At 36.8% G+C, this 23,626-nt stretch overlaps 1 protein-coding gene across 1 annotated transcript in view; it reads left to right on the top strand.

The window, feature by feature from the left end:
• LOC106867426 (zinc metalloproteinase nas-4) overlaps nt 1-23,626 on the top strand; it is a 55,507-nt gene that overhangs the window by 31,526 nt on the left and 355 nt on the right. The window contains exons 5-8 of the mRNA XM_089356707.1: nt 10,225-10,455; nt 18,579-18,725; nt 21,623-21,873; nt 22,315-23,626. The exon at nt 22,315-23,626 is cut by the window's right edge and continues 355 nt beyond it. Of these exons, the coding sequence (XP_089212833.1) occupies nt 10,225-10,455; nt 18,579-18,725; nt 21,623-21,873; nt 22,315-22,434 (749 nt within the window). The 3' untranslated portion in view covers nt 22,435-23,626. The remainder of the gene's footprint in view (nt 1-10,224; nt 10,456-18,578; nt 18,726-21,622; nt 21,874-22,314) is intronic.

The following is a 23,626-nucleotide window of genomic DNA, read 5'->3' as shown; positions in this document are numbered from 1 at the left end:
TCTTGCATCCCAAGCAACTATGTATTACAACTCATAGGGTACCACTTGTATTAAGAAAAATAAGAGAAAACTTTTAATATTACAAATATACAGCTATGACATGATTACAGTAAATTAAGATAGCATGGTATGCTAATTAACAGGATACCAAACACACCACAGACATGTACTATTATATTTAACTTATTCATGTTCACTTGGGCATGGAAAGATCTTTCACTGCAGAATAGTTTCAAGAGAAACCTCTCAAAGGCAATATGTGTGAAAACACAACATTGGGCTATGAATAGCATCATCACACTTTATGGTGCATGTGTTTCTGTATTGTTATGTTTCATCAGCTATGGACAGTGAACCCATTTTCTACGGGTTTTCTATAAGAATTGGAGTCAACACTGATTTGTTATGCAATGTTTTACATTAGATGTGTTCATATACGGAACATCATAACAAATTAGTGTTGACTCTAATTTCTATAGCGAATCTGTTGAGATAACTTTAAAAAGTGATTGAATCACACTACTGACTCCATTGTTCATAGCTCACTGATAACTGCTGTTCTTATATTTAAACAACTTTGCACACAACAACTGTTGTGTGCAAAGCTTAGTCAAGCTGAAAATAATTGGCTAGAGGTGCATGAAGCAATATTAATTGAAATATAGATGTGTACAATCATATTTAACACATTTGTGAACACTCAGACATGCAAAGACCTTTGCTGCACAAACTATCACAGGAGAATAATTTTCCTTTTAGGCAATATGTGTGAAAAGTCATCATGGGGCCATGTTCTTAGTGGCTATGAATGATGAGTTCAGTGTCTGTAACTGATGAAGTGCCTATGGGTAGATGACATCATTCATAGTGCAGTGATTGGTCTGTAGTTTTTCTCCTATGACAATTTGCGAGGTGAATGTCTTTTCATATCTGAGTGTATGGGAATGTGTAAACTATAATTTTACATATCTATATTTCTATCAACGTTGTTTCATGCACCTCTAATTAAAATCTTTCATTTTTCATTCTTTAATTAATATCTTATCACTATGGCTATTCTAGGTAAGTTAATTAATTCATGAGAATGTCTCGTTAAGTTTAAAAACATTGTAAAATTGAAATTTTAAGCATTTTTAAAATGACATGATTATAAGAATGTCTTGTTGATAAATTCCATCTCTTGAAATAACTTATGGTTAATCATTAATTGGTGACTAATACATTAAAAGATATAATGGAGATATTGAGAATATTGGTTCTGCTTTCTTTTGAAAATCTTAGAGATGTTGGATGGAGTTAAGAGTGATGCAGTTCTTGGTCATCTTACAATATTTTCGTCAGTAATCAGGACCAGTAGCAGACTATATTGTGCCTTAGACAAACCCAGCTATTCACATACATATACATATATACTGAAATATGTGAACGCACACATTCACACACCCACAGGCATACAGACACATAAGCTTACACACACTCACACACTCACTCTCATACACACACACACGCATGCACACACACACACACACACACACACACACACACACACACACACACACACACACACACACACACACACACGAATGCTAAATTCGCTTTTCAAAAATAATTGTTTTGTAGAAAAAGCAAAAGGAAACCCAATTAAAACTGCTAAATTCATTTCAAACTGTAAAAATAGAATATTATCCATTTCTCCACTGAAAGCTACACAACATTAAAACACTTCACACACATCTTTAAATCTGAAATATCTTTTAAAGTTTACTTACCATAACTAACCTGTTTTGTCACCACGATAGTTTGTTTACACAGAAAAACAAGTAAAAGCACACAAATTGAATTAAAAACACTGACTCATTGTTGGAGGTAAAAATATCTTGTGAATTATGTTGCTTAAATGTAAGTTTATAAAAGTTTTAATCACAGAATCTTAAAACTCTCACTTTTCAAATCTTTTCACAAATTTTGTCACTGATTCAAAAAGATCAAATATTACCTCCTGGTTATTTTCTAGCTATGTAGTTGCCAAACTACTAACCCTTTTTTTCTGTATTATTGAGTTGAAGTTTTCATAAATCTGATCTTTGAGATACATTTACCATTCACTATTGATTATGGTAGAGTGAGAAGAATCATAAGAGTTATAAAAAAAGATATATAAGGAGCAGGTGTGGCTGAGTGGTAAAAAGCTTGCTTCACAACCACTTTGTGGCACCTTGGGTAAGTGTCTTCTACTATAGCTTGGGTCAACCAAAGCCTTGTGAGTGGATTTGGTAGATGGAAACTGAAAGGATCCTGTCGTGTGTGTGTGTATATATATATATATATATGAAGAATAATAATAAATGGAGCAAAACGCATATAAACAATAAGTTCCTTTAATTCCTACATATGTGCATTCTACTCCAAAGAAGTAAGAGGTGCTGGAATTGCACATATATTCATCATCAGGGAACCAACATACAGAAGCAAGACATATGTGAAATGTTAAGGTTACGTACGAGTTATAACATTATATAGCTAAGTAAGTGACCGTTAGAAACAAGAAGGCTGGTTTACATAGAGTTATTACGGGAGAGAGGCTGTGAACGCTATACTAAAGGTTTAAATTAAAAGATTAAAATAGGGGAGGGCATAATGGATCACAGTAAAATCCAGAAAACAAAAGTTCGAAAAAAGTTGGAAGCTTAAACAAGAGGTGGAGGAAGGGAAAGAATCCAATGAATTCATCGTATATAATTATTTCTCCTTATGAAAATAAATAACCATACTGATTTGAAGGCAAGTGAAAAATGTAAGTATAATAAATAAAACATCATAGCCTTGTAATATATTAATTTATGGATATCAACGCAAATTAATGGTAATACAAGGTACAAGATATTTTGTTGAAAAATAATAATAATAATAATAATAATATAGAGGGTCCCCCGATCCCTTATCTGGTGGTCAATGAGGAAACTTGGGATAGAAGAATGGTTAGTGAAAGCTGTGCGAGCCATGTACAGAGATGCTGCCAGTAAGGTGAGGGTTGGAAATGAGTACAGCAATGAATTCCGGGTAGAGGTAGGGGTCCACCAAGGTTCCGTCCTCATCCCCCTCTTATTTACCATAGTCCTCCAGGCAATCACAGAGGAGTTCAAGACAGGTTGCCCCTGGGAGCTCCTCTATGCTGATGACCTTGCCTTAATTGCGGAGTCACTATCAGAACTAGAGGAGAAGTTTCAGGTGTGGAAGCAAGGTCTAGAATTGAAGGGCCTTAGAGTCAACCTAGCTAAAACCAAAATCCTAATAAGTAGGAAGGTAGATAAAACACAAACCCCTTCAGGTAGATGGCCCTGCTCAGTATGTAGAAAAGGAGTAGGTAGTAACTCTATAAGATGTACCCGGTGCAAGCTATGGACACATAGGAGGTGCAGCAACATCAAAGGCAGGTTAACTAGCAAGTTAGTTTTTGTTTGTGGCAGATGTTCAGGTGCAATAAAGACTGCAAACAAACAGGAAACAACTTCTATCTCATTCCAGGGTGAAAAACTAGAGGTAGTCGATAGCTTCCGCTATCTGGGCGACCAAGTTAGTAGTGGGGGTGGGTGCGCTGAAAGTGTAGCTGCTAGAATAAGAATAGCCTGGGCAAAGTTTAGAGAGCTCTTACCCCTGCTGGCGACAAAGGGACTCTCACTCAGAGTAAAAGGCAGACTGTATGACGCATGCGTACGAACAACCATGCTACATGGCAGTGAAACATGGGCTGTAACTGCTGAGGACATACGTAAGCTCGCAAGGAATGAAGCCAGTATGCTCCGTTGGATGTGTAATGTCAATGTGAATACCCGTCAGAGTGTAAGTATCTTGAGAGAAAAGCTGAACATTAGAAGCATCAGTTGTGGCGTGCAAGAGAGACGATTGCGCTGGTATGGACATGTGGTGAGAATGGATGAGGATAGCTGCGTGAAAAAGTGCCACACCCTAACAGTTGAGGGAACCCGTGGAAGAGGTAGGCCCAGGAAGACCTGGGCTGAGGTGGTGAGGCAAGACCTTCGTACATTGGGCCTCACCGAGGCGATGACTACTGACCAAGACCTTTGGAAATGTGCTGTGCGTGAGAAGACCCGGCAAGCCAAGTAAGATCGTTGCCAGTGCCCCTGGACTGGTTCTTGTGTGGGTGGCACATGAGATGCACCATTTTGAGCGTGGCCGTTGCCAGTACCTCCTGACTGGCTCCTGTAGGATTTTCGAGCGAGATCGTTGCCAGTGCCCCTGGACTGGCTTGTGCGGGTGGCACATAAAAGACACTATTTCGAGCGTGGCCGTTTTCGTGCGGGTGACACGTAAAAGCACCCACTACATTCGCTGAGTGGTTGGCGTTAGGAAGGGCATCCAGCTGTAGAAACTCTGCCAAATCAGACTGGAGCCTGGTGTTGCCATCCGGTTTCACCAGTCCTCAGTCAAATCGTCCAACCCATGCTAGCATGGAAAGCGGACGTTAAACGATGATGATGATGATGATGATGCCTACAAGGAGAAAATCGGGTATATTTAACTAAAGTTATTAATGGTCCAAACACAACTAATGTAGCATTACTGGGAAGGGTTTACTTAACCAACTATAGAAGGGGGAAAAAGAAAAGACAGAAATAAATATTATTTAAGATAATATTAAAAGATATTATACCAGAGGACATTTGGTGAAAAAATAAAAGTAATAATTATAATACCTAAAAACTAAAACTAATAAGAAGGATGAAATTAACGATAATAAATGAAGGTATGTTTCCGGCAGTGCTTACATCTATATGCTCTTTGTGTTATCTGGTTTACTAGATGATTCTTGGAGAACAGAATATGGAAAAGCTCCAAGTTACAAAGAGGACAAAAATCCTTACCTTTGTCGTAGGGAATTGAGGTAGCCAGTATTGACCATTCCAAAGGGAATTGTTTATTGCAATCTTTCAGTTTCCAGATAAATTTACTTAGGCCGGTGCTATTAGCTTTATTCATATCCCTAAAATAAGAATAATGGTTTGATATTCTCTTGGAGACCTGCGTCGATGAGCTACCTACATAAAACGAGACGTCTGAGTAAGTCATTACCTTACATTGGTTCCCTGACGATGAATATATGTGCAATTCCAGCACCTCTTATTTCTTTGGAGTAGAGTGCACATATATTTTGAAACATATGTAGGAAATAAAGGAACTTATTGTTTATATGCGTTTTGCTCTATTTATTATTATTCTTCATATCTACTCAAAATACATCACTTTAACTTGGTATAAAACGGGTGTGATATCCAAGTTTTTGTGTGATTTTTGCTACCCATGGTAACTATTAACATATTTACATTGTCAAAGTTTTTTCAACTGAGATAATATTAATATATACATAAATTAATATATATATATATATATATATATAAATGTGACTAGGGTACTGGGAAACACATTACTAGAAATAAGAGCTAAACCACTCTAATGCTGTAGTTAATGCACATGAATGAAAACGTATACACTAACAGGGACCATAACTGTCTGAAAAGTGCTGATGAAGAATTCTTAATTAACCTTTGTCATAGGGAATTGGGGTAGCATCCATTGCCTCATCAGTTAAGGCTCGACTTTTCAGCTCTTTCCAGACTCGCTTCACCATTAGTATTTATGTTTTATTTATGTTTCCATCATCCAAATAATTGGATCAGTTAGCAATTCACTAATGTGTATATGTAAAATTAATATAGACAGCAGTTTGCAATGTAACACCTAAAAGGAGAATTATAAATGTCACTAAATATGACTAGGGTAATAGGAAGTACCTACATTGCTAGAAATAAGAACTAAACCGCTCTAATGCTGTAGTTAATGTACATGAATGGAAACATATATACTAACAGGGACCATAATAATCCAAAACGTACTGTTTAAAAAAAAAGCAAGTACTGGAGTCGATTCATTTGACTAAAATTCTTCAAGACAATGCCCTAGTATGGCCACAGTCTAACGACTGAAATAAGTAAAAGGTAAAAGATATAAGTGACAGAGGCAGTATTAGTATCAAGAGGTAATATTTATACCCACTTAAATGTGGATGTTCTGTTAGAACAAACTATATTGTGGTAGATACCATGAGAGAAACTCTCACATTGGTTTTTGGTGGAAAATGCACTCATGTTTATATCACTAGTAGGGAGATAAATCCCAGCCACCTCCAGTGCCAAGACCACCAGATCACGTGATTTTGGCCTTCCTTGATCACAAGGGCAGGGTGATAGGGTGCATTGTCATCGTGCTCTCCAGATCCAGTCGCTTTCACTGAAAGCCCTCCCTCAAACACTTCAAAACTTCATAGTAGAACTCTTGCTTGATGGTCTGGCACTGGGGGATGTACAATACCACATTTCCAGAGGTGACACTTGTGGCAGATCTTCCAGGGACGTTCTTCCACTTGTGTCACTCAAAACATAGTGTATGACCCATTGCCTCATCACTGTAAGCTTGCCAAAGCATGCTCAATGTCTCTGTAGCAAACTTCCCAAGTTTAATGCAAGATTTCACGTTTGCTCTTTGTTCCTGTCTATGACAAAATTGCAGTCTACAGCATATACATGATCACAAAAACACAAATTTCACAACTTGCAAAGTAAACACAGTGATATCACTCTGCACACTATCTCGTGAGGTTCACTGCTAGCTTTCACTGTGCACACAACTGTGTGCTGCCATCTATTGGTGCACTACAGAACTAGTCTGGGAACATTTTGATACCACCTCATATCAACAGAAGACATATTTCTGTGGTGTGAAGAGTACTCCTTGTAACAGTATAGACTCTGGAAATCTTTGAACTATTAACACAGATCTAAGCATAAATATCTCTTATCTTTTCCCTTTCACTTGTTACAGCCATTTACTGTGACTATGCTGGGGCACTGCCATGAAGGCTTTTAGTTGAATGACTCAACACCAGAACATGTTCATAGCACTTATTCTATCTGTCTCTTTAGCCAGGGATGTAAACAAACCAACACTATTGTCAAGTGGGAGGGGGAGAAACTCACAAATACACATACACACACACAGAGGCTTCTTAGAGACTTTGTCAACCAAATCCACTTACAAGGCTTTGGTTGGCCTGGGACAATAGTAGAAGACACTTGTTCAAGGTGCCATGCTGTGGGATTGAACCTGGAATCATCTGATTAGGAAGCAAGCCATGCTTGCACCTAATGTCTTTATTTTCCTTGTGTATCAATGAATCTTCAAATTCTTGCAACCCCTAAATCTGAGCTTTGAGACATATTTACCATTCACTACTGATTATTTGTTTTTAATTTATATATTGTCCAGCAAAGCAAATAAGGAATTGTGGTAGCTGTTGGGAAATATATCATAGTGTTTTGCTCTATTGAAAACAAACAATTTGATCCAAAGCTGCTTTATTTAGGCCTAGTCATTTCAAACTTGAACCATTTATGTGGTACAATATCACCCAACACTACTGAATCATTTTTGTGGCTTTCAATATCTATAAGTAGTTTCACTGTATCTTTCAGTTCACTAGAGTGCACTCTTTATTTAACTAGAGAACACTATATCCCTATATTCCACTTGAAGGTCCTTCAATATTTCTTTTAATTTTCTGTTGTTTAATCTCTTGTTTTTATTAAATAAAAACATTTTGTTACCACTTCAATTGCATTGTTTATTTTGGGAGAGTTTGTATAGACATTTTGTTGATCAATAGCATGATAACACACAATTGATATATTTGACTTCAGCTTATGGTTCTTGAATTTCTTGATTAAAGTTGCATGTCCTTTCTGCGATGCAGCTGATATTTTTTGTAGAGTAAATCAAGTTCACTTATTGCTGATTTCCTTCTAGAAAACATCTTCACTGCTAGTCACATACATCAATTTTAAAGCAATTAAATCTTCTTGTATTATAAAATTTGCCCTGATCCCATAACCAGATATATATCTAGATACAGTAAATACAATCAACTCTACCATATTTCCTATATCTGTTGTCTCATCTACAGTTATTCAATAAATCCTGATACTGTTTGTTTCAAAGTTACTTTAACAATGTAAGCCATGTCTTTTATACACTGTCCTCCAAGATAAAGTAATTTCTTCAAACAATTAAACTTTTTTGGAGTTCAAGTCCATGCTGTAGCAACTATACACACACACACTAGTATTTACACTTAACTCATACATTTAATAGCTAGCTTACTACCAGAAGTGCTTTTATTGATATGTCTTTCAAAAATAGATTTGTGTTTGCATAAAAATTCTTTAAAGGATGCTACTTTGTCTAAACACAGTTTCTAATGACTAGACAAATAATGCTGTTCAAGATTGTCCATTTTCATTGACTACAAGCAAATCTTTACAAAAAAGACACACATATTAAATTTACATCTGTGAAAAAATATCTGTCCATTTAACTATCCCTAGGAACTCTTCCCAGCTATTCTGATAGTGCTTTAAAATGTTTAATATAAGTAAATGAGTTACTAATAATATATGTTAATTACATACTTAATTACTTATGTACAAGGACTGAATTTAGAGGAAATGGATTAGACAATTAAACTGCATTCAGTACTTGACAGGTACTTTATTTTAGCAATCAAGGAAGGATGAAAGGCAAAGTTAACCTCAGTTAACAAATAACACAAGACATGTTATCAGATGATAACAAACAGCACAAGACATGTTATTAGATGATCTAACAATTCTAACAACCCACTGCCCAAATGAGCCACCAATGATGACTGTTAATAAGTTGTGATAGTAATGGGCCAATTACTTCATCAATTTGCATATATTCAAATTCAAAATTCTGTTATGGCTTAAAACACTGACTCCCAAATGATAGGCCACTAAGTGTGTCTAGATGTGCCACAAGAGGCATCTATGTGTTCCACAAGGAGTGTCTAGGTGTCACAGATTTTTAAAATTACGATTTAAGGTTTCAGAAAATCAGTGTTAATTCTTGAGTGCCTTAAACGGATTAATCATTATTTTGTGGTACACATATAGAATTAATTAAACTAGGAAATCAACAGTTTTCTATTTTTTTTTTTTAAACTTTTAACTTTAAAATAGTATTTTTTAAAAATAATTTTCCATAGAAAGTCTGTTAGTAATTTCTTTCCTTTTAAAGTTGACCAATAATAATTGTTTCATTTCATCTCTGATCTATCAGAAAGTTAATGATGTTGAGGGAAACTTATATTAATGTCTGATTAGCTTAAACTTAGTCTTAGAGGTGAGTTTTTAGAGAATATTTTTCTTCAAATGCAGGAAGAACTCTCTACCCTTGTTCTATATAGGTACTAGAACAGCTAGAAATATCAGCTAAATCTTCCTACTGACACTCATTACTAGGGGTTCTTGAAGACACATTGGATAATACAATCCAAGGTCTGTCTGAAAAAAGTATGGAATGGTCATGATTGGAATATTTTTGATAAGGACTGGCCTAGCAACAACAAATTGCTATATGTCTAATCAACTATCAACTACAACCTGGTTCCCACTCCAGTAGTGTACATCTACCTCTTATCAAACAAGAGATCAACATATTTCTCATTTTACTTGAGTCTTTCTCTTAGACATTTCACTTTTTATCTTTTTTTGCAGCTTCCAGTGGCCTCAGCAGAAACAGACAAGTTATGTTTTCTTTTTTAATACACAGTCCACATTAGCTGAAATATATCTCTAAAGATTATATTGTATATTGCAGATATTTTATCTTAATTTATTTGTTGATGCTTCTGTCAGATTAAAATACCAAATGTTTGTGGTGTTTAGAGAGGCAAATAGGAAAACATAGCTTGGCACTACTGACTTAACAAACTGTTTACTAGTTCAGTAATGTGTCCTTGATAACTGAGAGTTGGGCCTAGTATTTCTAAAGGGCATCGTGATCTCAAGATGTGTATTGTTCATACATGAAGACAATGCAATACCAGGGAAGTAGTGAAGTACTTATATTTCCTGGTGGTTCTGGAAATCTTACAAGCTGCTAAAATAAATGTTTTCTAATATACATTGACTATTAAACAAATATTATATTTTATGTCCTTACAAAAAGACAAGCCTTTTGTATTTGAAATCATTATCATCTATCTTAACTGTCTTTATTAGAAAATTGACAGTTATGGGTAAGTGGCAGTAGATATGACAAATATTTAAAAGTTATTCTTTATCTTTTCAGACCCAGTGGTGAACCGCAGTGTGAATTTTCTAAAATATTCAGTGGATTACATAGATGACTTAGGATTACCTTATGATTACCAATCCATAATGCATTACGGTTTTGCTTTTTTTGCCAAAGATCCTTATTCACCAACACTATCACCCAAATACCCATATGCCTATATTGGGCAAAGAAAATACATCAGTCCTATTGATGTTAAAAAAGTTCAGCTTCTTTATGGTTGTGGGGGTAAGTTGAAACGGTTACAAGTGTAAAGTGTTTAATTAATATATTCTAATTAAAGCACTTCGATTAAATAACTTTCTCTTTGACTGCAGAAGTTTTTCCATTGAGAGAACAACCTGTTTTACAGGAAAAGGGATTGACAAAATATTCAAACTTTAAATTTTTCTAAAAAAAATTGTTGTTTTACAGAAAAAAATTTAATAGAATGTTGAACCTTCAAAAATTAGAAACTAGAATCGAAAAATAAAAAGAAATTTAATTGGCATTTTGTTGCACTTTTTGAAATGCTCATCTCATTCGCAAACACAACTTATTCTTAAAGGGCATTGATACCACCACTTCAATCCCCTTTTATTAACAAATGAAGATTAACTATATAATTTCTTTTAGAAACACAAGCAGAAGCATTTGGTGGGGATTAAGGAAAGGAGAAAAATGAGAGGAGGAGGAGAGGAGAAATATGAAACAAAGGTAGGGCCAAGAAGAATCATGATGAGTTAATTGAAGAGGAAAGATGGAAGAAGGTAAATAATGGAATGAAGAAGAGAAAAGGAAAAGAAAAATGAGAGAGAAGAAACATGAAAGAGAGATAGGTCTGGGAAGAAGGATGATGACCCAGATGAGGAGAAAGGATTGAAAATGGGATGGAGGAGAGAAAAAGAGAATGAAGAGAAGAGTTTATTATTAAAACTATTATTCTTTTCAAAATGTGTAACAAGACATCAAATAAATTTAAAAAATTTTTTTAAATGTTGTTTCTAACTTTTGAAGGCTCAACATTTTATTAAACATTTTTTTAGAAAAATTTAGTTTGAACATTTTGTTGAACCCTATTTTTTCCATTTAAATTTCTTGTTTTTTAAGATTATATTTTATCATTTACTAGCAGAAGTGCCCGGCGTTGCTCGGGGCTTAATTGTTTTAAAGTACTGTTGATGATTCTACTCAATTATAATTATTGAGGGAAAAATTGCTATAAGTTGAAAACCAACCAATCAATTTGCAAGTGGACAGAAAGCCTTGCCTAGAGCATTGCAGCACTCTGAGAAGTGGGTAACAATAGAATGTGAGGTGGCCCTGAAAAAGCTGTTTTATTGTTCTCACAATTGTAACAATGTCTTAGCAATGCAGATGACTTAAGACACGCACGTACTGTATCAGCTCTATTCCCCTTGGGAATAACTGGCAGTGTTTGCCTGAAGTCCCCTGAAAGAATAAGTGTTATGCCTCCCATGGGAACCGTAGAGTCTTTGATGTCTCTCAGAGATCTATGTAGCGCCTCAAGAGCACCTCTGTGGGCCATTGTACATTCATCCCAAATGATAAGCTTGCATCGTCTGAACACTTCTGCCTGATCTGAGCTGTTACTGATGTTGCAAATTGGTGTGTCCGTCTTCGCTAAGTCAAGCGGAAGGTTGAAAGTGGAGTGAGCTGTCCTGCCGACTGGCAACAAAGTAGCCGCAATTCCAGATGATGCCACAGCTAAGGCAATGCCTTGTGTTCGCCTAATCTCAGCCAATATTAATTTTGTGACAAAAGTTTTGCCAGTTCCTGCAGGAGCGTCGAGGAAGAAAATCCCCCCAGCTTTGTCCCGGACAGAATTAATAACGGAGTTGTAAGCGACCTTCTGTTCTGGAAGGAGCTTTGGCTCATTGTTCGCTATGTACTGGGCAAGTTCATCAACATTATAACATGTCTCACGCAGCAAATCGGAAGACAGTGTGTTTGGGCGTTCCCGGTTTGTTGAAGGTAGTCCATACACTGGCAACGCACTCCTGCCCATATTGAGAACAGTATCTTCGATTTCAAGCAGCGCTCTGTTGTAAATGAGGTCACTGTACTCGACGTCGATTGATGGATTTAGCAAGTGAACCTGATGCAGGAAATCTTCAGACATGTAATTTTTGTAGGTCAGCCATAAAGAGGCGGGATCACCCAAGTCGCACCATAGGAGTAGAATAGCGAAAAACGATCTTAGTCTTTTAGGGGATTTTAACAAAACGCCCTCCGCCATAGTGGCAGCCCATTGTGAATCGTCCTCCAAAAGTCCGCGCCTGAAGCAGGCTTCGCGGAAAGTGTCACATAATTCACTGTCAACAGTTCTTATGTCTTGAAAGCTTTGTGGGCCGACAACGTCATGAAGGAGAAGGCGAAGGTGAAAACACTCATGCTGGTGGGGAGGCACAGTGTACACTCTTCCTAGACAACTGTTCAACTTGACACCGAGATGTCCTTGAACATCCTGACCTGACTTCTTACGCACCCAAGTGTTCTTTGACCACGCATAGTAGGACGGAACCTGAGGGTATAAAAGTGTTTTGGCAAATGTGTCAATTTGGCAAAGCCTAAAAAAACCATTCAAACTTGTTTCTTTTCGATTGGCTGCCAATTGAGCAGCAGTCTGTTCAGTAAAATAAGTCCGCTGGCCGTTTTCCAAATGAACTGCGAGTTGTATGATGGCGGGGTTCCTTTGGTGAAGCGGAAACCTGAATATCTGCCAAAAAGCTTCACCACTGCTGATATATCGACCTGCCAAGTACTGCGACACCTCGTCCATGCTATTGTCCTTTTGAAGGCCGAACATGGCAGCGTCCGAACCCTTGTTAACATAAGTACTGAATGACAGAACTCCACATTTATATGAGCGTTGAAAATTGTCATCAGTAATGGACAGTATGGGACCACCCATCTATTATCAACTTGATGACCCCGTAAGGTTATAGTGAATCCCCCATTCTCAGCCCGCCTTCGTCTGTACAGTGGATATCCATCACCAGCGGTCTGGGTCTCGTCCACGAAACTCTTTGGGTATCGTTTAGTGCACACATGGTGTTTGTGGCATGAGGAGAATTTTTGAAAACCGGGATCGCACGGACCATGCACCATGTGTGCCTTGACAATGTCGTACAGCTGTCGGTCAACAGTGGGGTTTGGGATTTCTGCTTTGATGATTTCATCTATAAGTGTAGGGTCTATTTTGGTGACCAACCAAACCAAAATGTGTGCGTGTGGCAACCCTCTCTTCTGCCACTCAACAGTATACATGTGACACTTAACAGGGCCAAACACCTGCCCTTTTTTGATGAAATCAATTAGACTAGTCAGCTTCTGCTTGAAAATCCTGGCAATAAGATCATGCCGATGGCAGTACTGCTGGTGTGGGAGAAGTTCCCGTGTTACCTCAACCCACTTGGGGTTACGTGTAAACGTGATGAATAAATCAGGGCGTCCATAGTGCCGAACGAAAGTCATAGTGTCTTGTGTTCGCTCGTGCATGTATCGTGGTCCCCTGTATATGTTGAGGGGAGAATGCACATTTTGCCGATGTTTCTTGGGTCAGCGTCATTATTGATGCCATCACGCAAATGGATGTAGGAATCTGATCGCAGCTTCTAAGTGACAGGTATTTGCATGTATCTGTGTATTTGTATGTAAGTGTATAGGTGGCATTTCATGTGCGGAATAAAAGGTGAAAGTTGTTATAGAAAGAGGAAATGACATTGTGTTACAGGGGAAAATATTTATTTGACTCTCTTTTTCTTTCGTTTCTCTGTTAGGGTTTAGTTCCCGCCAATTAGAATGAGGTCATTGGTAACCATAGGTACATATATATGTGTGTATTTACGTATGATTGGCAGTGTGTCTGTTTATTTGACTCTCACTCCCCTTCGTTTCTTTGTCTTTTTTCTTGGATCATTGGTAAACGTTCATAAGAGAAAGTAGCAATTGAAACGATGTGTAAGAGGAATAGAAATAGTTAATTTTAGAGGGGCAAAGTAATTCTGTATGTAGTTTTAGTATCTGTCATCACAGTATCGAAATGTGATTGTTTCAGTTTTGATCATTTTCTTTTTCTCCTTCCTTTCTTTTTGTATTTGTTGTTGGAATTTTCGTAAAGCTTCATAAGAGAAAGTAGGAGTTGAAAGGATTTGTATTAGAAAGAGGAAATTAGATTTTATTAGGGAGAAAATGTTTACCTCCGTAGTTTTACGGATTTTATTCATTATTAGGAAATTTTTGGAGTGAAAAAATGACGCAGTGACCTAACTTATTGTATTTAGAATATTAATTGTGATTGTTTAATCGAAGAAATTTTGAATTGTGTAAATGTATTAATTTTAAACATACACACACACAGAGTAGATTTGCCTTTTATAGTATAATTTATTTAGATTATCATTCAAGTATCATTGCCATCGTTAGCCCAATTTATAATTCACCCCCCCCCCCTACCATGCTGAAGTGATTGTTGGATTTTATGGGGGGAAAGGCCACCACTGGTTTTTAATTTTTATTTTATAATTATCATTTAAGCCTGTTATTTCATTTCAATTAAGTTTTTTCAAAAAACAAAGCAACAATGTTCAGCATTTTGGATGGAAAATTGGTATTTAATTATAATAATCAATTATTGTGCTATAAAACTTATAGGAAAATAAATGTTATAATACAATGAATATCTTAACATAAGGTTTATGCAATTTTAACAAAGTTTAAGTTATGGCGCAGGAGTAACTGTGTGGTAAGTAGCTTGCTTACCAACAACATAGTTCCGGGTTCAGTTCCACTGCGTGGCATCTTGGGCAAGTGTCTTCTACTATAGCTCGGGCCAACCAAAGTTTTGTGAGTGGATTTGGTAGACGGAAGCTGTAAGAAGCCCATCGTATATATGTATATATATATATATATGTGTGTGTATGTTTGTGTGTCTGTGTTTGTCCCCCTAGCATTGCTTGACAAAAGATGCTGGTGTGTTTATGTCCCCGTCACTTAGCGGTTCAGCAAAAGAGACCGATAGAATAAGTACTAGGCTTACAAAGAATAAGTCCCGGGGTCGATTTGCTCGACTAAAGGTGGTGCTCCAGCATGGCCGCAGTCAAATGACTGAAACAAGTAAAAAAGTAAATGGAAATTAAAGAATTGAAAAATTCAGTATTTCTATCTATTTCTAATGTGTGGCGAGGTAACGGAAATATAGTCAAGGCTCATTTGAGCTTGACCCAACATTTCGTTGGGTCAAGCACGTTAAGTGCTTGACCAGTACATTCATTTAACTTTAGTATAATATACATGTGTTACATAAATATGTACATTACTTTGTACATAAAACATATCTGGTTATTTAGCCCCAGACCATTTCTGGGTTAGCAGACCTACAATCAAAGATGTTTCAGCTCAGCTTGACCAGCCATTCTGTATTTCTGATACAGTATGTCTAGAAATACATCATCAAATGCATCTTTCCTAAGGGACAGTAGGAAGTGATTTGAGAGCATTCTAACTCCTATTTCTAACAAGTCGAACAATCACGTTATCTCTCATAATAACATCTGTACCTCCTCTGTTCTCACTATTCAGGTTAGCCTTGAGCTCAGTGAAAAGAAAGAAAAGTATTAATTTAATGAATTAATGAGAATTCGGACATAGTGTTAATTAAATTTGACCAGATGATGATCACCAGAAGGAAGAGACAAGACGTAACCAGAGAGAAGACATGACCTGGTGGGCAATTTAACTTCTCTAGTGTTGTAAGGTAGAGAGGAATACGCAGAGAAAACAAGAAAGAAAGGGTAATAAAGCATGTTTGGGAGATAGAGGAGGGAGTGTAAAAGAAAAAGAGAGGAAGCTACAGTAGTAGTAGGAGGAAGAATGTAAGAGGGAAATGCAAATGAAGACAGTGAAAGACAGAGATAGAGATAAAAAGAGGGAGAGGGAGAGAGAGAACGACAGACAGACAGACAGAAAGGTAGATATAGAGAGAGGGGAGGACTCATAGACAGACAGGAGGATTGATACAGAACTGACAGAAAGTGAAGGAGAATGAGTTGAAAAGAGAGTAAAGAAACATAGAGAGAGGAAGAATGGGAGACAGAAAAAAACAAACAGAAGAAAGAGAGACAGATAGAAAAGTAGATATATAAAGACGAAATGACTAATAGAAAGGGGAGGAGAATAAGTGGGAGAAAGAGTAAACAAACAGAGAAAGAAGAGGAGTGGGAGATGATAAGTAAGAGTAAAATAGAGATCCGAGTGAAATGTGAACATGAAGAGACTCTTGAGTAAAGAATGTTAGAAAAGATATTTCTATTATAATTATTAAGGTGGTGAGCTGGCAGAATCATTAGCACACCAGACAAAATGCTTAGTGGTATTTTGCCTGCTGCTACGTTCTGAGTTCAAATTCTGCTGAGGTTGACTTTACCTTTCATCCTTTCAGGGTCGATAAAATAAGTACCAGTTGAACACTGTAATCGACTCATCTCCTGCCCCAAAATTGCTGTCCTTGCGGCAAAATCTGAAACCATTATTATTATTAATTATTATGCTATATGAAATTATTATGCTTATATGAAACTAAAGGTTATAATACAATGAATATTTTAACATAAAGTTTATGCAATTTTTACAAAGTTTAAGAAAGTTAATGAAAATTAAAAATTGAAAAAATCGAGGTTATGGAATTATAGTCAAGGTTCATTTGAGCTGGCCCCAACCATTTTGTTGGGTCAAGCACATTTAGTACTTAACCATTTAGTGTATACATTTGGCATATAATAATTATATGAAGCAAAAACGATACACTTTCATTAATGAATATGTTAATTACATTGATAATTCATCAATGTTAATATTTTTCAGAGCAGTGGCCTAAATTCCCTTCTGCTTAAATGTCCCAAGCACTCTTAAACAGATTTTTATCATCATTCATCATCATCATCATTGTTGCCATCATCATCGTCGTCGTCGTAGTAGTTGTAGTCATCATCATCATCATCATCATCATCATCATCATCATCATCATCATCATCATCATCATCATCATCATCATCATCACTATAACTCCTGCACCATATAATATAGATATATTTAAAGTTATATATTAGAAAGCCTTTGCCAACAATGTGAAAAGATTGTATTGTATATGACCATGAGTACTCAGAAGATTTTTAGCAAGAATCCCTGAACACCATCTAGTCCATTGACTTTCCAGTTTGGTATCTTCTTAACCATCTTTTTCACTTTCTTATCTGTGACTATCATCATTTAACATCTATCTTTTATGCATGTATGGGTTGAACGGTTTGACAGGAGCTGGCAAGCTAGACAACTGTGCTATCTTCTTTGGCATGGTTTCTATGGCTGGATGTTCTTCCTACACTTTACTGAGTGTACTGGGTGCTTTTTACATGGCCCTAGCACCAGCACCAGCGAGGTCATGAAGTAACTGACAAGACAAAAATCCATCAACTGAGAGGGTGAGTAGTATTGTGGAGGTGTTCTTTTACTAGTTGATATGAGAAGTTAAGCTATGAGGGGAAACAGGTGTTTTACTGTAAAGGATATACATGGTTACTCCCAGTCAGAGGGAGGGGTCGAGAGAGAGAGAGAGGTGGTAGCAATGTGCCAGAGCCTACCCTCAAGGTACAAGGAGGTGAATTTTGCCTTCATGTGAACTCACTGCTCATGCACTCAATCTAATCCTCATATCTGTAATAGTTATATTTTCTTATTTTGCTCTGGCTTCCATTTCACTTCTAAATTTCCATAACTAGTCTGCCTCCATATTATGTTGAACTTCTTTTCTCAAGAATTCTTGCTACTTCAGTATCTGACATATCATTCCCCTGATATTCCTCTTCATTGTTCAGCTGTTGGTAAAATTTGCTTTCATTACTTTTGAAGTGCCTGCTCTGCTGGTATGTTTTTTTTTTATTTGTTTGTTTACCTGACACTGCTTTTATTTGAGGCCATTAAGGCATGTCCTTTATGATCATCCCCCCCCCCACACACACACACATAATCTCTCTCCTTGAAAACCCTCTCACAACCCATCTTCCCAACACTCCCTTTCCCCACCCATGCTCACCACCACTTGCTACATTCCCCTCCGCTCTCTCTCTCTCACCTTTTTCTCTCAAGTTTGCCCTTCATCTTTTCAGAACTGATAAAGAAAAGTACCAGTCATGTACTAGGGTTGATGGTATTGATTAATCCCCCACCTCAAAATTGCTATTATTGTTATATCATCATCATCATCATCATCATCATCATCATCATCATCACCATCATCATTATTGACATTGTAACCAATAATCTAAACCGATAAGCTTATATTTCAATGTCAGGGCATACAAAGTGGGATTGCAACTTTGAACAACAGAACATTTGTTCTTGGAAACAAAATACAGACGATGATTTTGACTGGAAAGTCTTCAAAGGTTCAACTCCAACTGCATTCACTGGCCCCAGTGGAGATAATACTAATGGTCTTGGTGAGTAATTGTCTCCTTCATTTCCTCCTCTTTTTTCTTGACTTCTATGTCATCCCTAATTGAGCAGTTGAACAAAGTTATTTTGGCTATGACCATCCATCTTTTTTTAATCAGCCATATCTAATGTGTCCTTATGATTTAAGAGACTCTTGACTGCTATTTCTGATGGGCCAAGTAACTATATAGCAGCTCACTCATTCAGTAAATGTGCTATAGAACCATAAAATGAAATAAAAAATGAACAAAAGTGTCGCTGTATTATAAGAACCTATAAAACTGCTGGTCAGTAACAGTATCAATTATATTTAGCCACCCAGTTTAACACCACCACTTGGTCCTGGTGTACCTTAATAAGAATCTACTCAGATGCAAGAATTGAGACCAAACCACAAGTTCATATTCCCCATTCAGAATAGACATTAGTTGTATATGTCTGACCAGTGAAGGTGATGGTCACTTCATACCAGTCTGACCAATGTGGAACTGTGAAGATCATAGGCACACTAACAAACTGACCAAGGTAGGACTGTAAAGGTTCACATTCATCTTATCAATATTGTGCAGTAAAAGTGATAGTCACACCAGTCTGGAGAAACCTGAAAAGTTTACAAGTAGTGACCCTCCCTTTCTACTGTTCTAAAACAGTAGATATTTTGTTTTTGTTAATTGAAACAGTGAAAATAACTTTGTGACAATCAGAAACGTTATTATAATTAACAAAGTATGTATTCATTCTTAATACATTCTTGTAGATTCAAATGTGAATATTTGATCACTGCTATTTTTCATCATCAGAGAACACTTCCTCTGTTTGGACCAGTGGTTCTCAACCAGGATCCATATGGCCCTTGAGGGTCCACATAAGACTTTGTTATTAAAATTTATCTGCAATAAATCTGTTATACTTCTACAATACCCAAAATATTTTAACAATTTTTTTAATAAAATTCCCAATAATGTTTAATCACAAAAATATAATATGGATTTTTAAACATTGAATGGCTAGGAAGGCCCATCTGAATAAAATAGAAATCAAAGGAGTCTTTAGATTAAGAATCATTTGAGAAACAATGGTTTAGACAATTTGTGATTATAACACTTGAAGTAGTGAAGAATGACTGCAGGATGCTGAACCCTTCGGGCAAGATGGCAAAGGACCGAAATGCCTGGCATCTTGTACTCAAGAAGACCTGTGCTCCACAGCAGAATGTTAAGTCCAGTCTCCCTGGTGGAGAGGATTGACCGGCAAGAGTCCTGTGCCAGTGCCACATAAAAAGCACTATGTAAAAGCACCCATATGGTGCTATGTAAAAGCATTCCTGTGATGCCACATAAAAGCACCTGTGCTGGGCCACATAAAAACGTCCATGTAAAAGCATCCAACACACTCTGTAATGCTATGTAAAAGCAGCCAACACACTCTGTAAAGTGGTTGGAATTAGGAAGGGCATCCAGCTGTAGAAACCATGTCAAATCAGAGTGGAGCCTGGTATAGCTATCTGGCTTACCAGCTCTGACCAAACCATCCAAACCATGCCAGCATGGACAACAAACGTTAAATGATGAGGAGGAGGAGGAGGAGGAGGATGATAATGATGATGATGATGAACATACAAGGAAATATCAATAAGTTCCCGGATTATTTAGGTTTAATAAAAAATAACTTATTTACCTAAGTTTTAACATTATCTCCTTCAAAATTGTCATCTTGTAAAGCAATACTCTGGTCCCAGCATTCCTGCCACTTTTGGAATCCAGCCTGCAAGTCATTTTCCGTAAGCAGGTTGAGGATCTTCTGTGATTCACTCTCGATCTCAACAAATGTTAAAACTGCAACCTTTGAGCTGCATTTTTTTCTTGGGGAAGAAATGGAAGTCCACAGGTACTAAGTCTGGTAAATAGGGTAGGTGTGGAAGCAATACTATGTTGTTTTTGATGAGAAACTCATGAATGAGGAGAGCTCAGTTATCACTGAGTGCATTGTCATCTTGAGGAATCCAATTCTTTGCACTCCACAGATCTAGTCACTTTTCTCAAATGACCTCCCTCAAACGCTTCCAAATGTCATTGGTTGTTTGCACAAGCTGATAAACTTTCCAGGGGTGACATTTGTAGCAGGTCTTCCAGATTGCTCATTGTCTTTCAGGAATGTTCTTCTTTTGAAGCACCTACACCACTCGAAACATTATGTACAATCCATTGCCTCATCATCATAAGCTTGTCGAAGCATGCTCAATGTCTCTATAGCAGACTTCCCAAGTTTAACGCAAAATTTCATGTTAGCTCTTTGTTTCAACTTTCTGTCCATGACAAAAATCACAGACTACAGCATACATGTCATCCCAAAAACACTAATTTCAAAACTTGTGAAGTAAACACAGTGATGTCACTTGGCACACTGCCTCATGGAAGTCATTGCTAGCTCTCACTTTGTATGGAACCGGGTACTGACATTTGTTGGTGTGCTACAAAATTAGTCTGGAAACTTTTTGATACCATCTCATACATGATTTGCAGGTGTAAAGTCTTTGAGACACTTCTGTGTTTTGACCTTGTGTGTCTCCTCAGTCTAAAGCATTCCACCAAACAGATGAATCTAACAGTACAAGCCTTTGTTTATAGGAATCAGCAAACAAATTGTTCAGATATTAATTCATGAGGTGCAAGCAGAGCAACAAGAATCGAAGAAAAACAACAGCAATCAGATATTCACATTTGAATCGGCTAGAATGTATTATAATTAGTGTTATAATTAGTTTTTTTCAAAAATATTCACATGATGATGTACAGATTCTTTTATTGGTTTTTACTGTTTAAATTTAATTCCAGAATATATAATCAACTTAAATAGATTTTATTAAATCAATTGCCTATTGAAATATATCTTTTTATGCCAGGCTATTACATCTTTGCTGAAGCTAATGGACATGAGAACAGAGTGACACAGCTCACTTCACAACATATACCAACTAATTTATACTGTATCAGACTCTCTTACCACATGGCTGGCTATACAGTAGGCATGTTGTCTCTACGAGCACAGTTCTTTGATAGGCAGCAAACAGAGGTGTTGTTTAGCAAGAGAGGAATACAGGGAGATGAATGGCACAAAAGTGACATTGAATTTCAAGCCAGATCCCCATTTCAGGTAACTATGACTTTCTGTGGGAAGCATACAGTTGACCACTTCAATTCTATCCTTATTACATATAACTAGTATCATTGTTTCAGTGAAAGTTTGTGGCCTAATGTTTTGGAGTTAGGTTCACAATCCTAAAATCATTGGTTCAATTCCTGGACTAGGTAACACATTATCCCTTGAGCTCAGCATTTCATTTCATGCTGATCCAATTCACTGTGGAATGGCTACCAAACTACTGATAGTACAGCCCTCTCCCTTCTACTCATCAAAGGTGAGTCAAGGGTAGTAGGACTGAGACTTCATCACCAACAATAGAAGTTATAGTATAAGCTACCGTGTCATACTTTGCAAATGACATTTTGTCAATCCTGTCCTACATTCTAACAGTTCTGTCCAATGTTCTACCATTCTGTACACTTTCTAATAAGCATAAAATATTTTTTGCAGTTGGTACTGGAGGCTGTTATTGGTTCTGGCAGAGAAGGTGACATTGCAGTGGACGACATCAGAGTTGAACCAGGATTCTGTAACTACAAACGGAATTTCAGAGGGATTGATCTACCTTGATAACTCTTCTGCACATCGTACAGTTGTAAAATGGTAACACTATAACATGTTAAGATTAGTAACATATAAACATTGAAGCATGTTTGTCAATAAAATCTTTCTGTAAAATACAGCAATCAAATTAAAATATCTTTGAAACAAATTGATTTCCTCACGACAAAACACACACAACCTGTTTTGAAAAAAATTGGGTATCTGTGATATTCATACCTTTACCAATGACGTTAGCTGTTTAAGTGAGGTAAACATGTAGATGGATAACTTATTTTCAAAAATTTCAACAATATATATATGTATATCAGGCTGAGTAAAAAGTAAGCAACATTTTGAAACATGAAATTCATCACTATATATTTCAACAATGCGGAAATTTTATTCATCAAAGTAAATACCATTACAATCAACATATTTTTGTCAACAAGTTACAAGTTTGTTTATTCCGGTAACAAGTTCTGGTAACGAGTTACAAGTTTGTTTATTCCGGTAACAAGTTCTGGTAACGAGTTACAAGTTTGTTTATTCCGGTAACAAGTTCTGGTAACGAGTTACAAGTTTGTTTATTCTGGAGTTCTGAAGCTGATGAATTCTTTGAATGCACTTTCAGCATCGGTTTGATTTTTGAACTCCTTCTCTCGCAGGAAACCATCAAGTTGCTTGAAAAAGTGTAGAATAAGCTGGGTGGGGAAGTACTTTGTATCCAAGTTCCCTCAACTTCTGAAGCATCATTAGTGAAACGTGTGGTCAAGCATTGTCATGAAGAATGATTGGCCCTCTTCTGTTGACCAGTCTGACATGGAGGAGTAGCAGTTTTTCGTTCATTTTGGTAATTTCATGACAATGTTTCTGCAGTAATGGTTTTTCTGGGTTTTAAGAAGTACACCACCAAACAGTCACCCATACCTTCTTTTTGAAGAGCTAGGGCTTAGGGAAGGCTTTCAGTGCTTCATTTTGGTCCAACCACTGCGAAGAACGTTTTTTATTATTGTACAGAATCCATTTTTCATCGCAAGTTACAATATGGTTGAGAAATAGATCGGTCTTGTTACGGAGAAGAAACGATGAGCAAATTTTATATCTGCGCATTTTCTGATTTTCATTCAAATGGTTTGCTACCCATTTGTCGAACTTTTTTGATTTTCCGATCGCATGCAAATGGCTGCAAGTAGTTTTCTGGATGGATAACTTGAAGTTC

The sequence above is a fragment of the Octopus bimaculoides genome, chromosome 8 (assembly GCF_046866305.1).
Source record: "Octopus bimaculoides isolate indiv1 chromosome 8, ASM4686630v1, whole genome shotgun sequence".
Lineage (NCBI taxonomy): Eukaryota > Metazoa > Mollusca > Cephalopoda > Octopoda > Octopodidae > Octopus > Octopus bimaculoides.
Note: the sequence above shows the minus strand (reverse complement) of the source record. Positions and strands in the feature narration are given on the sequence as shown.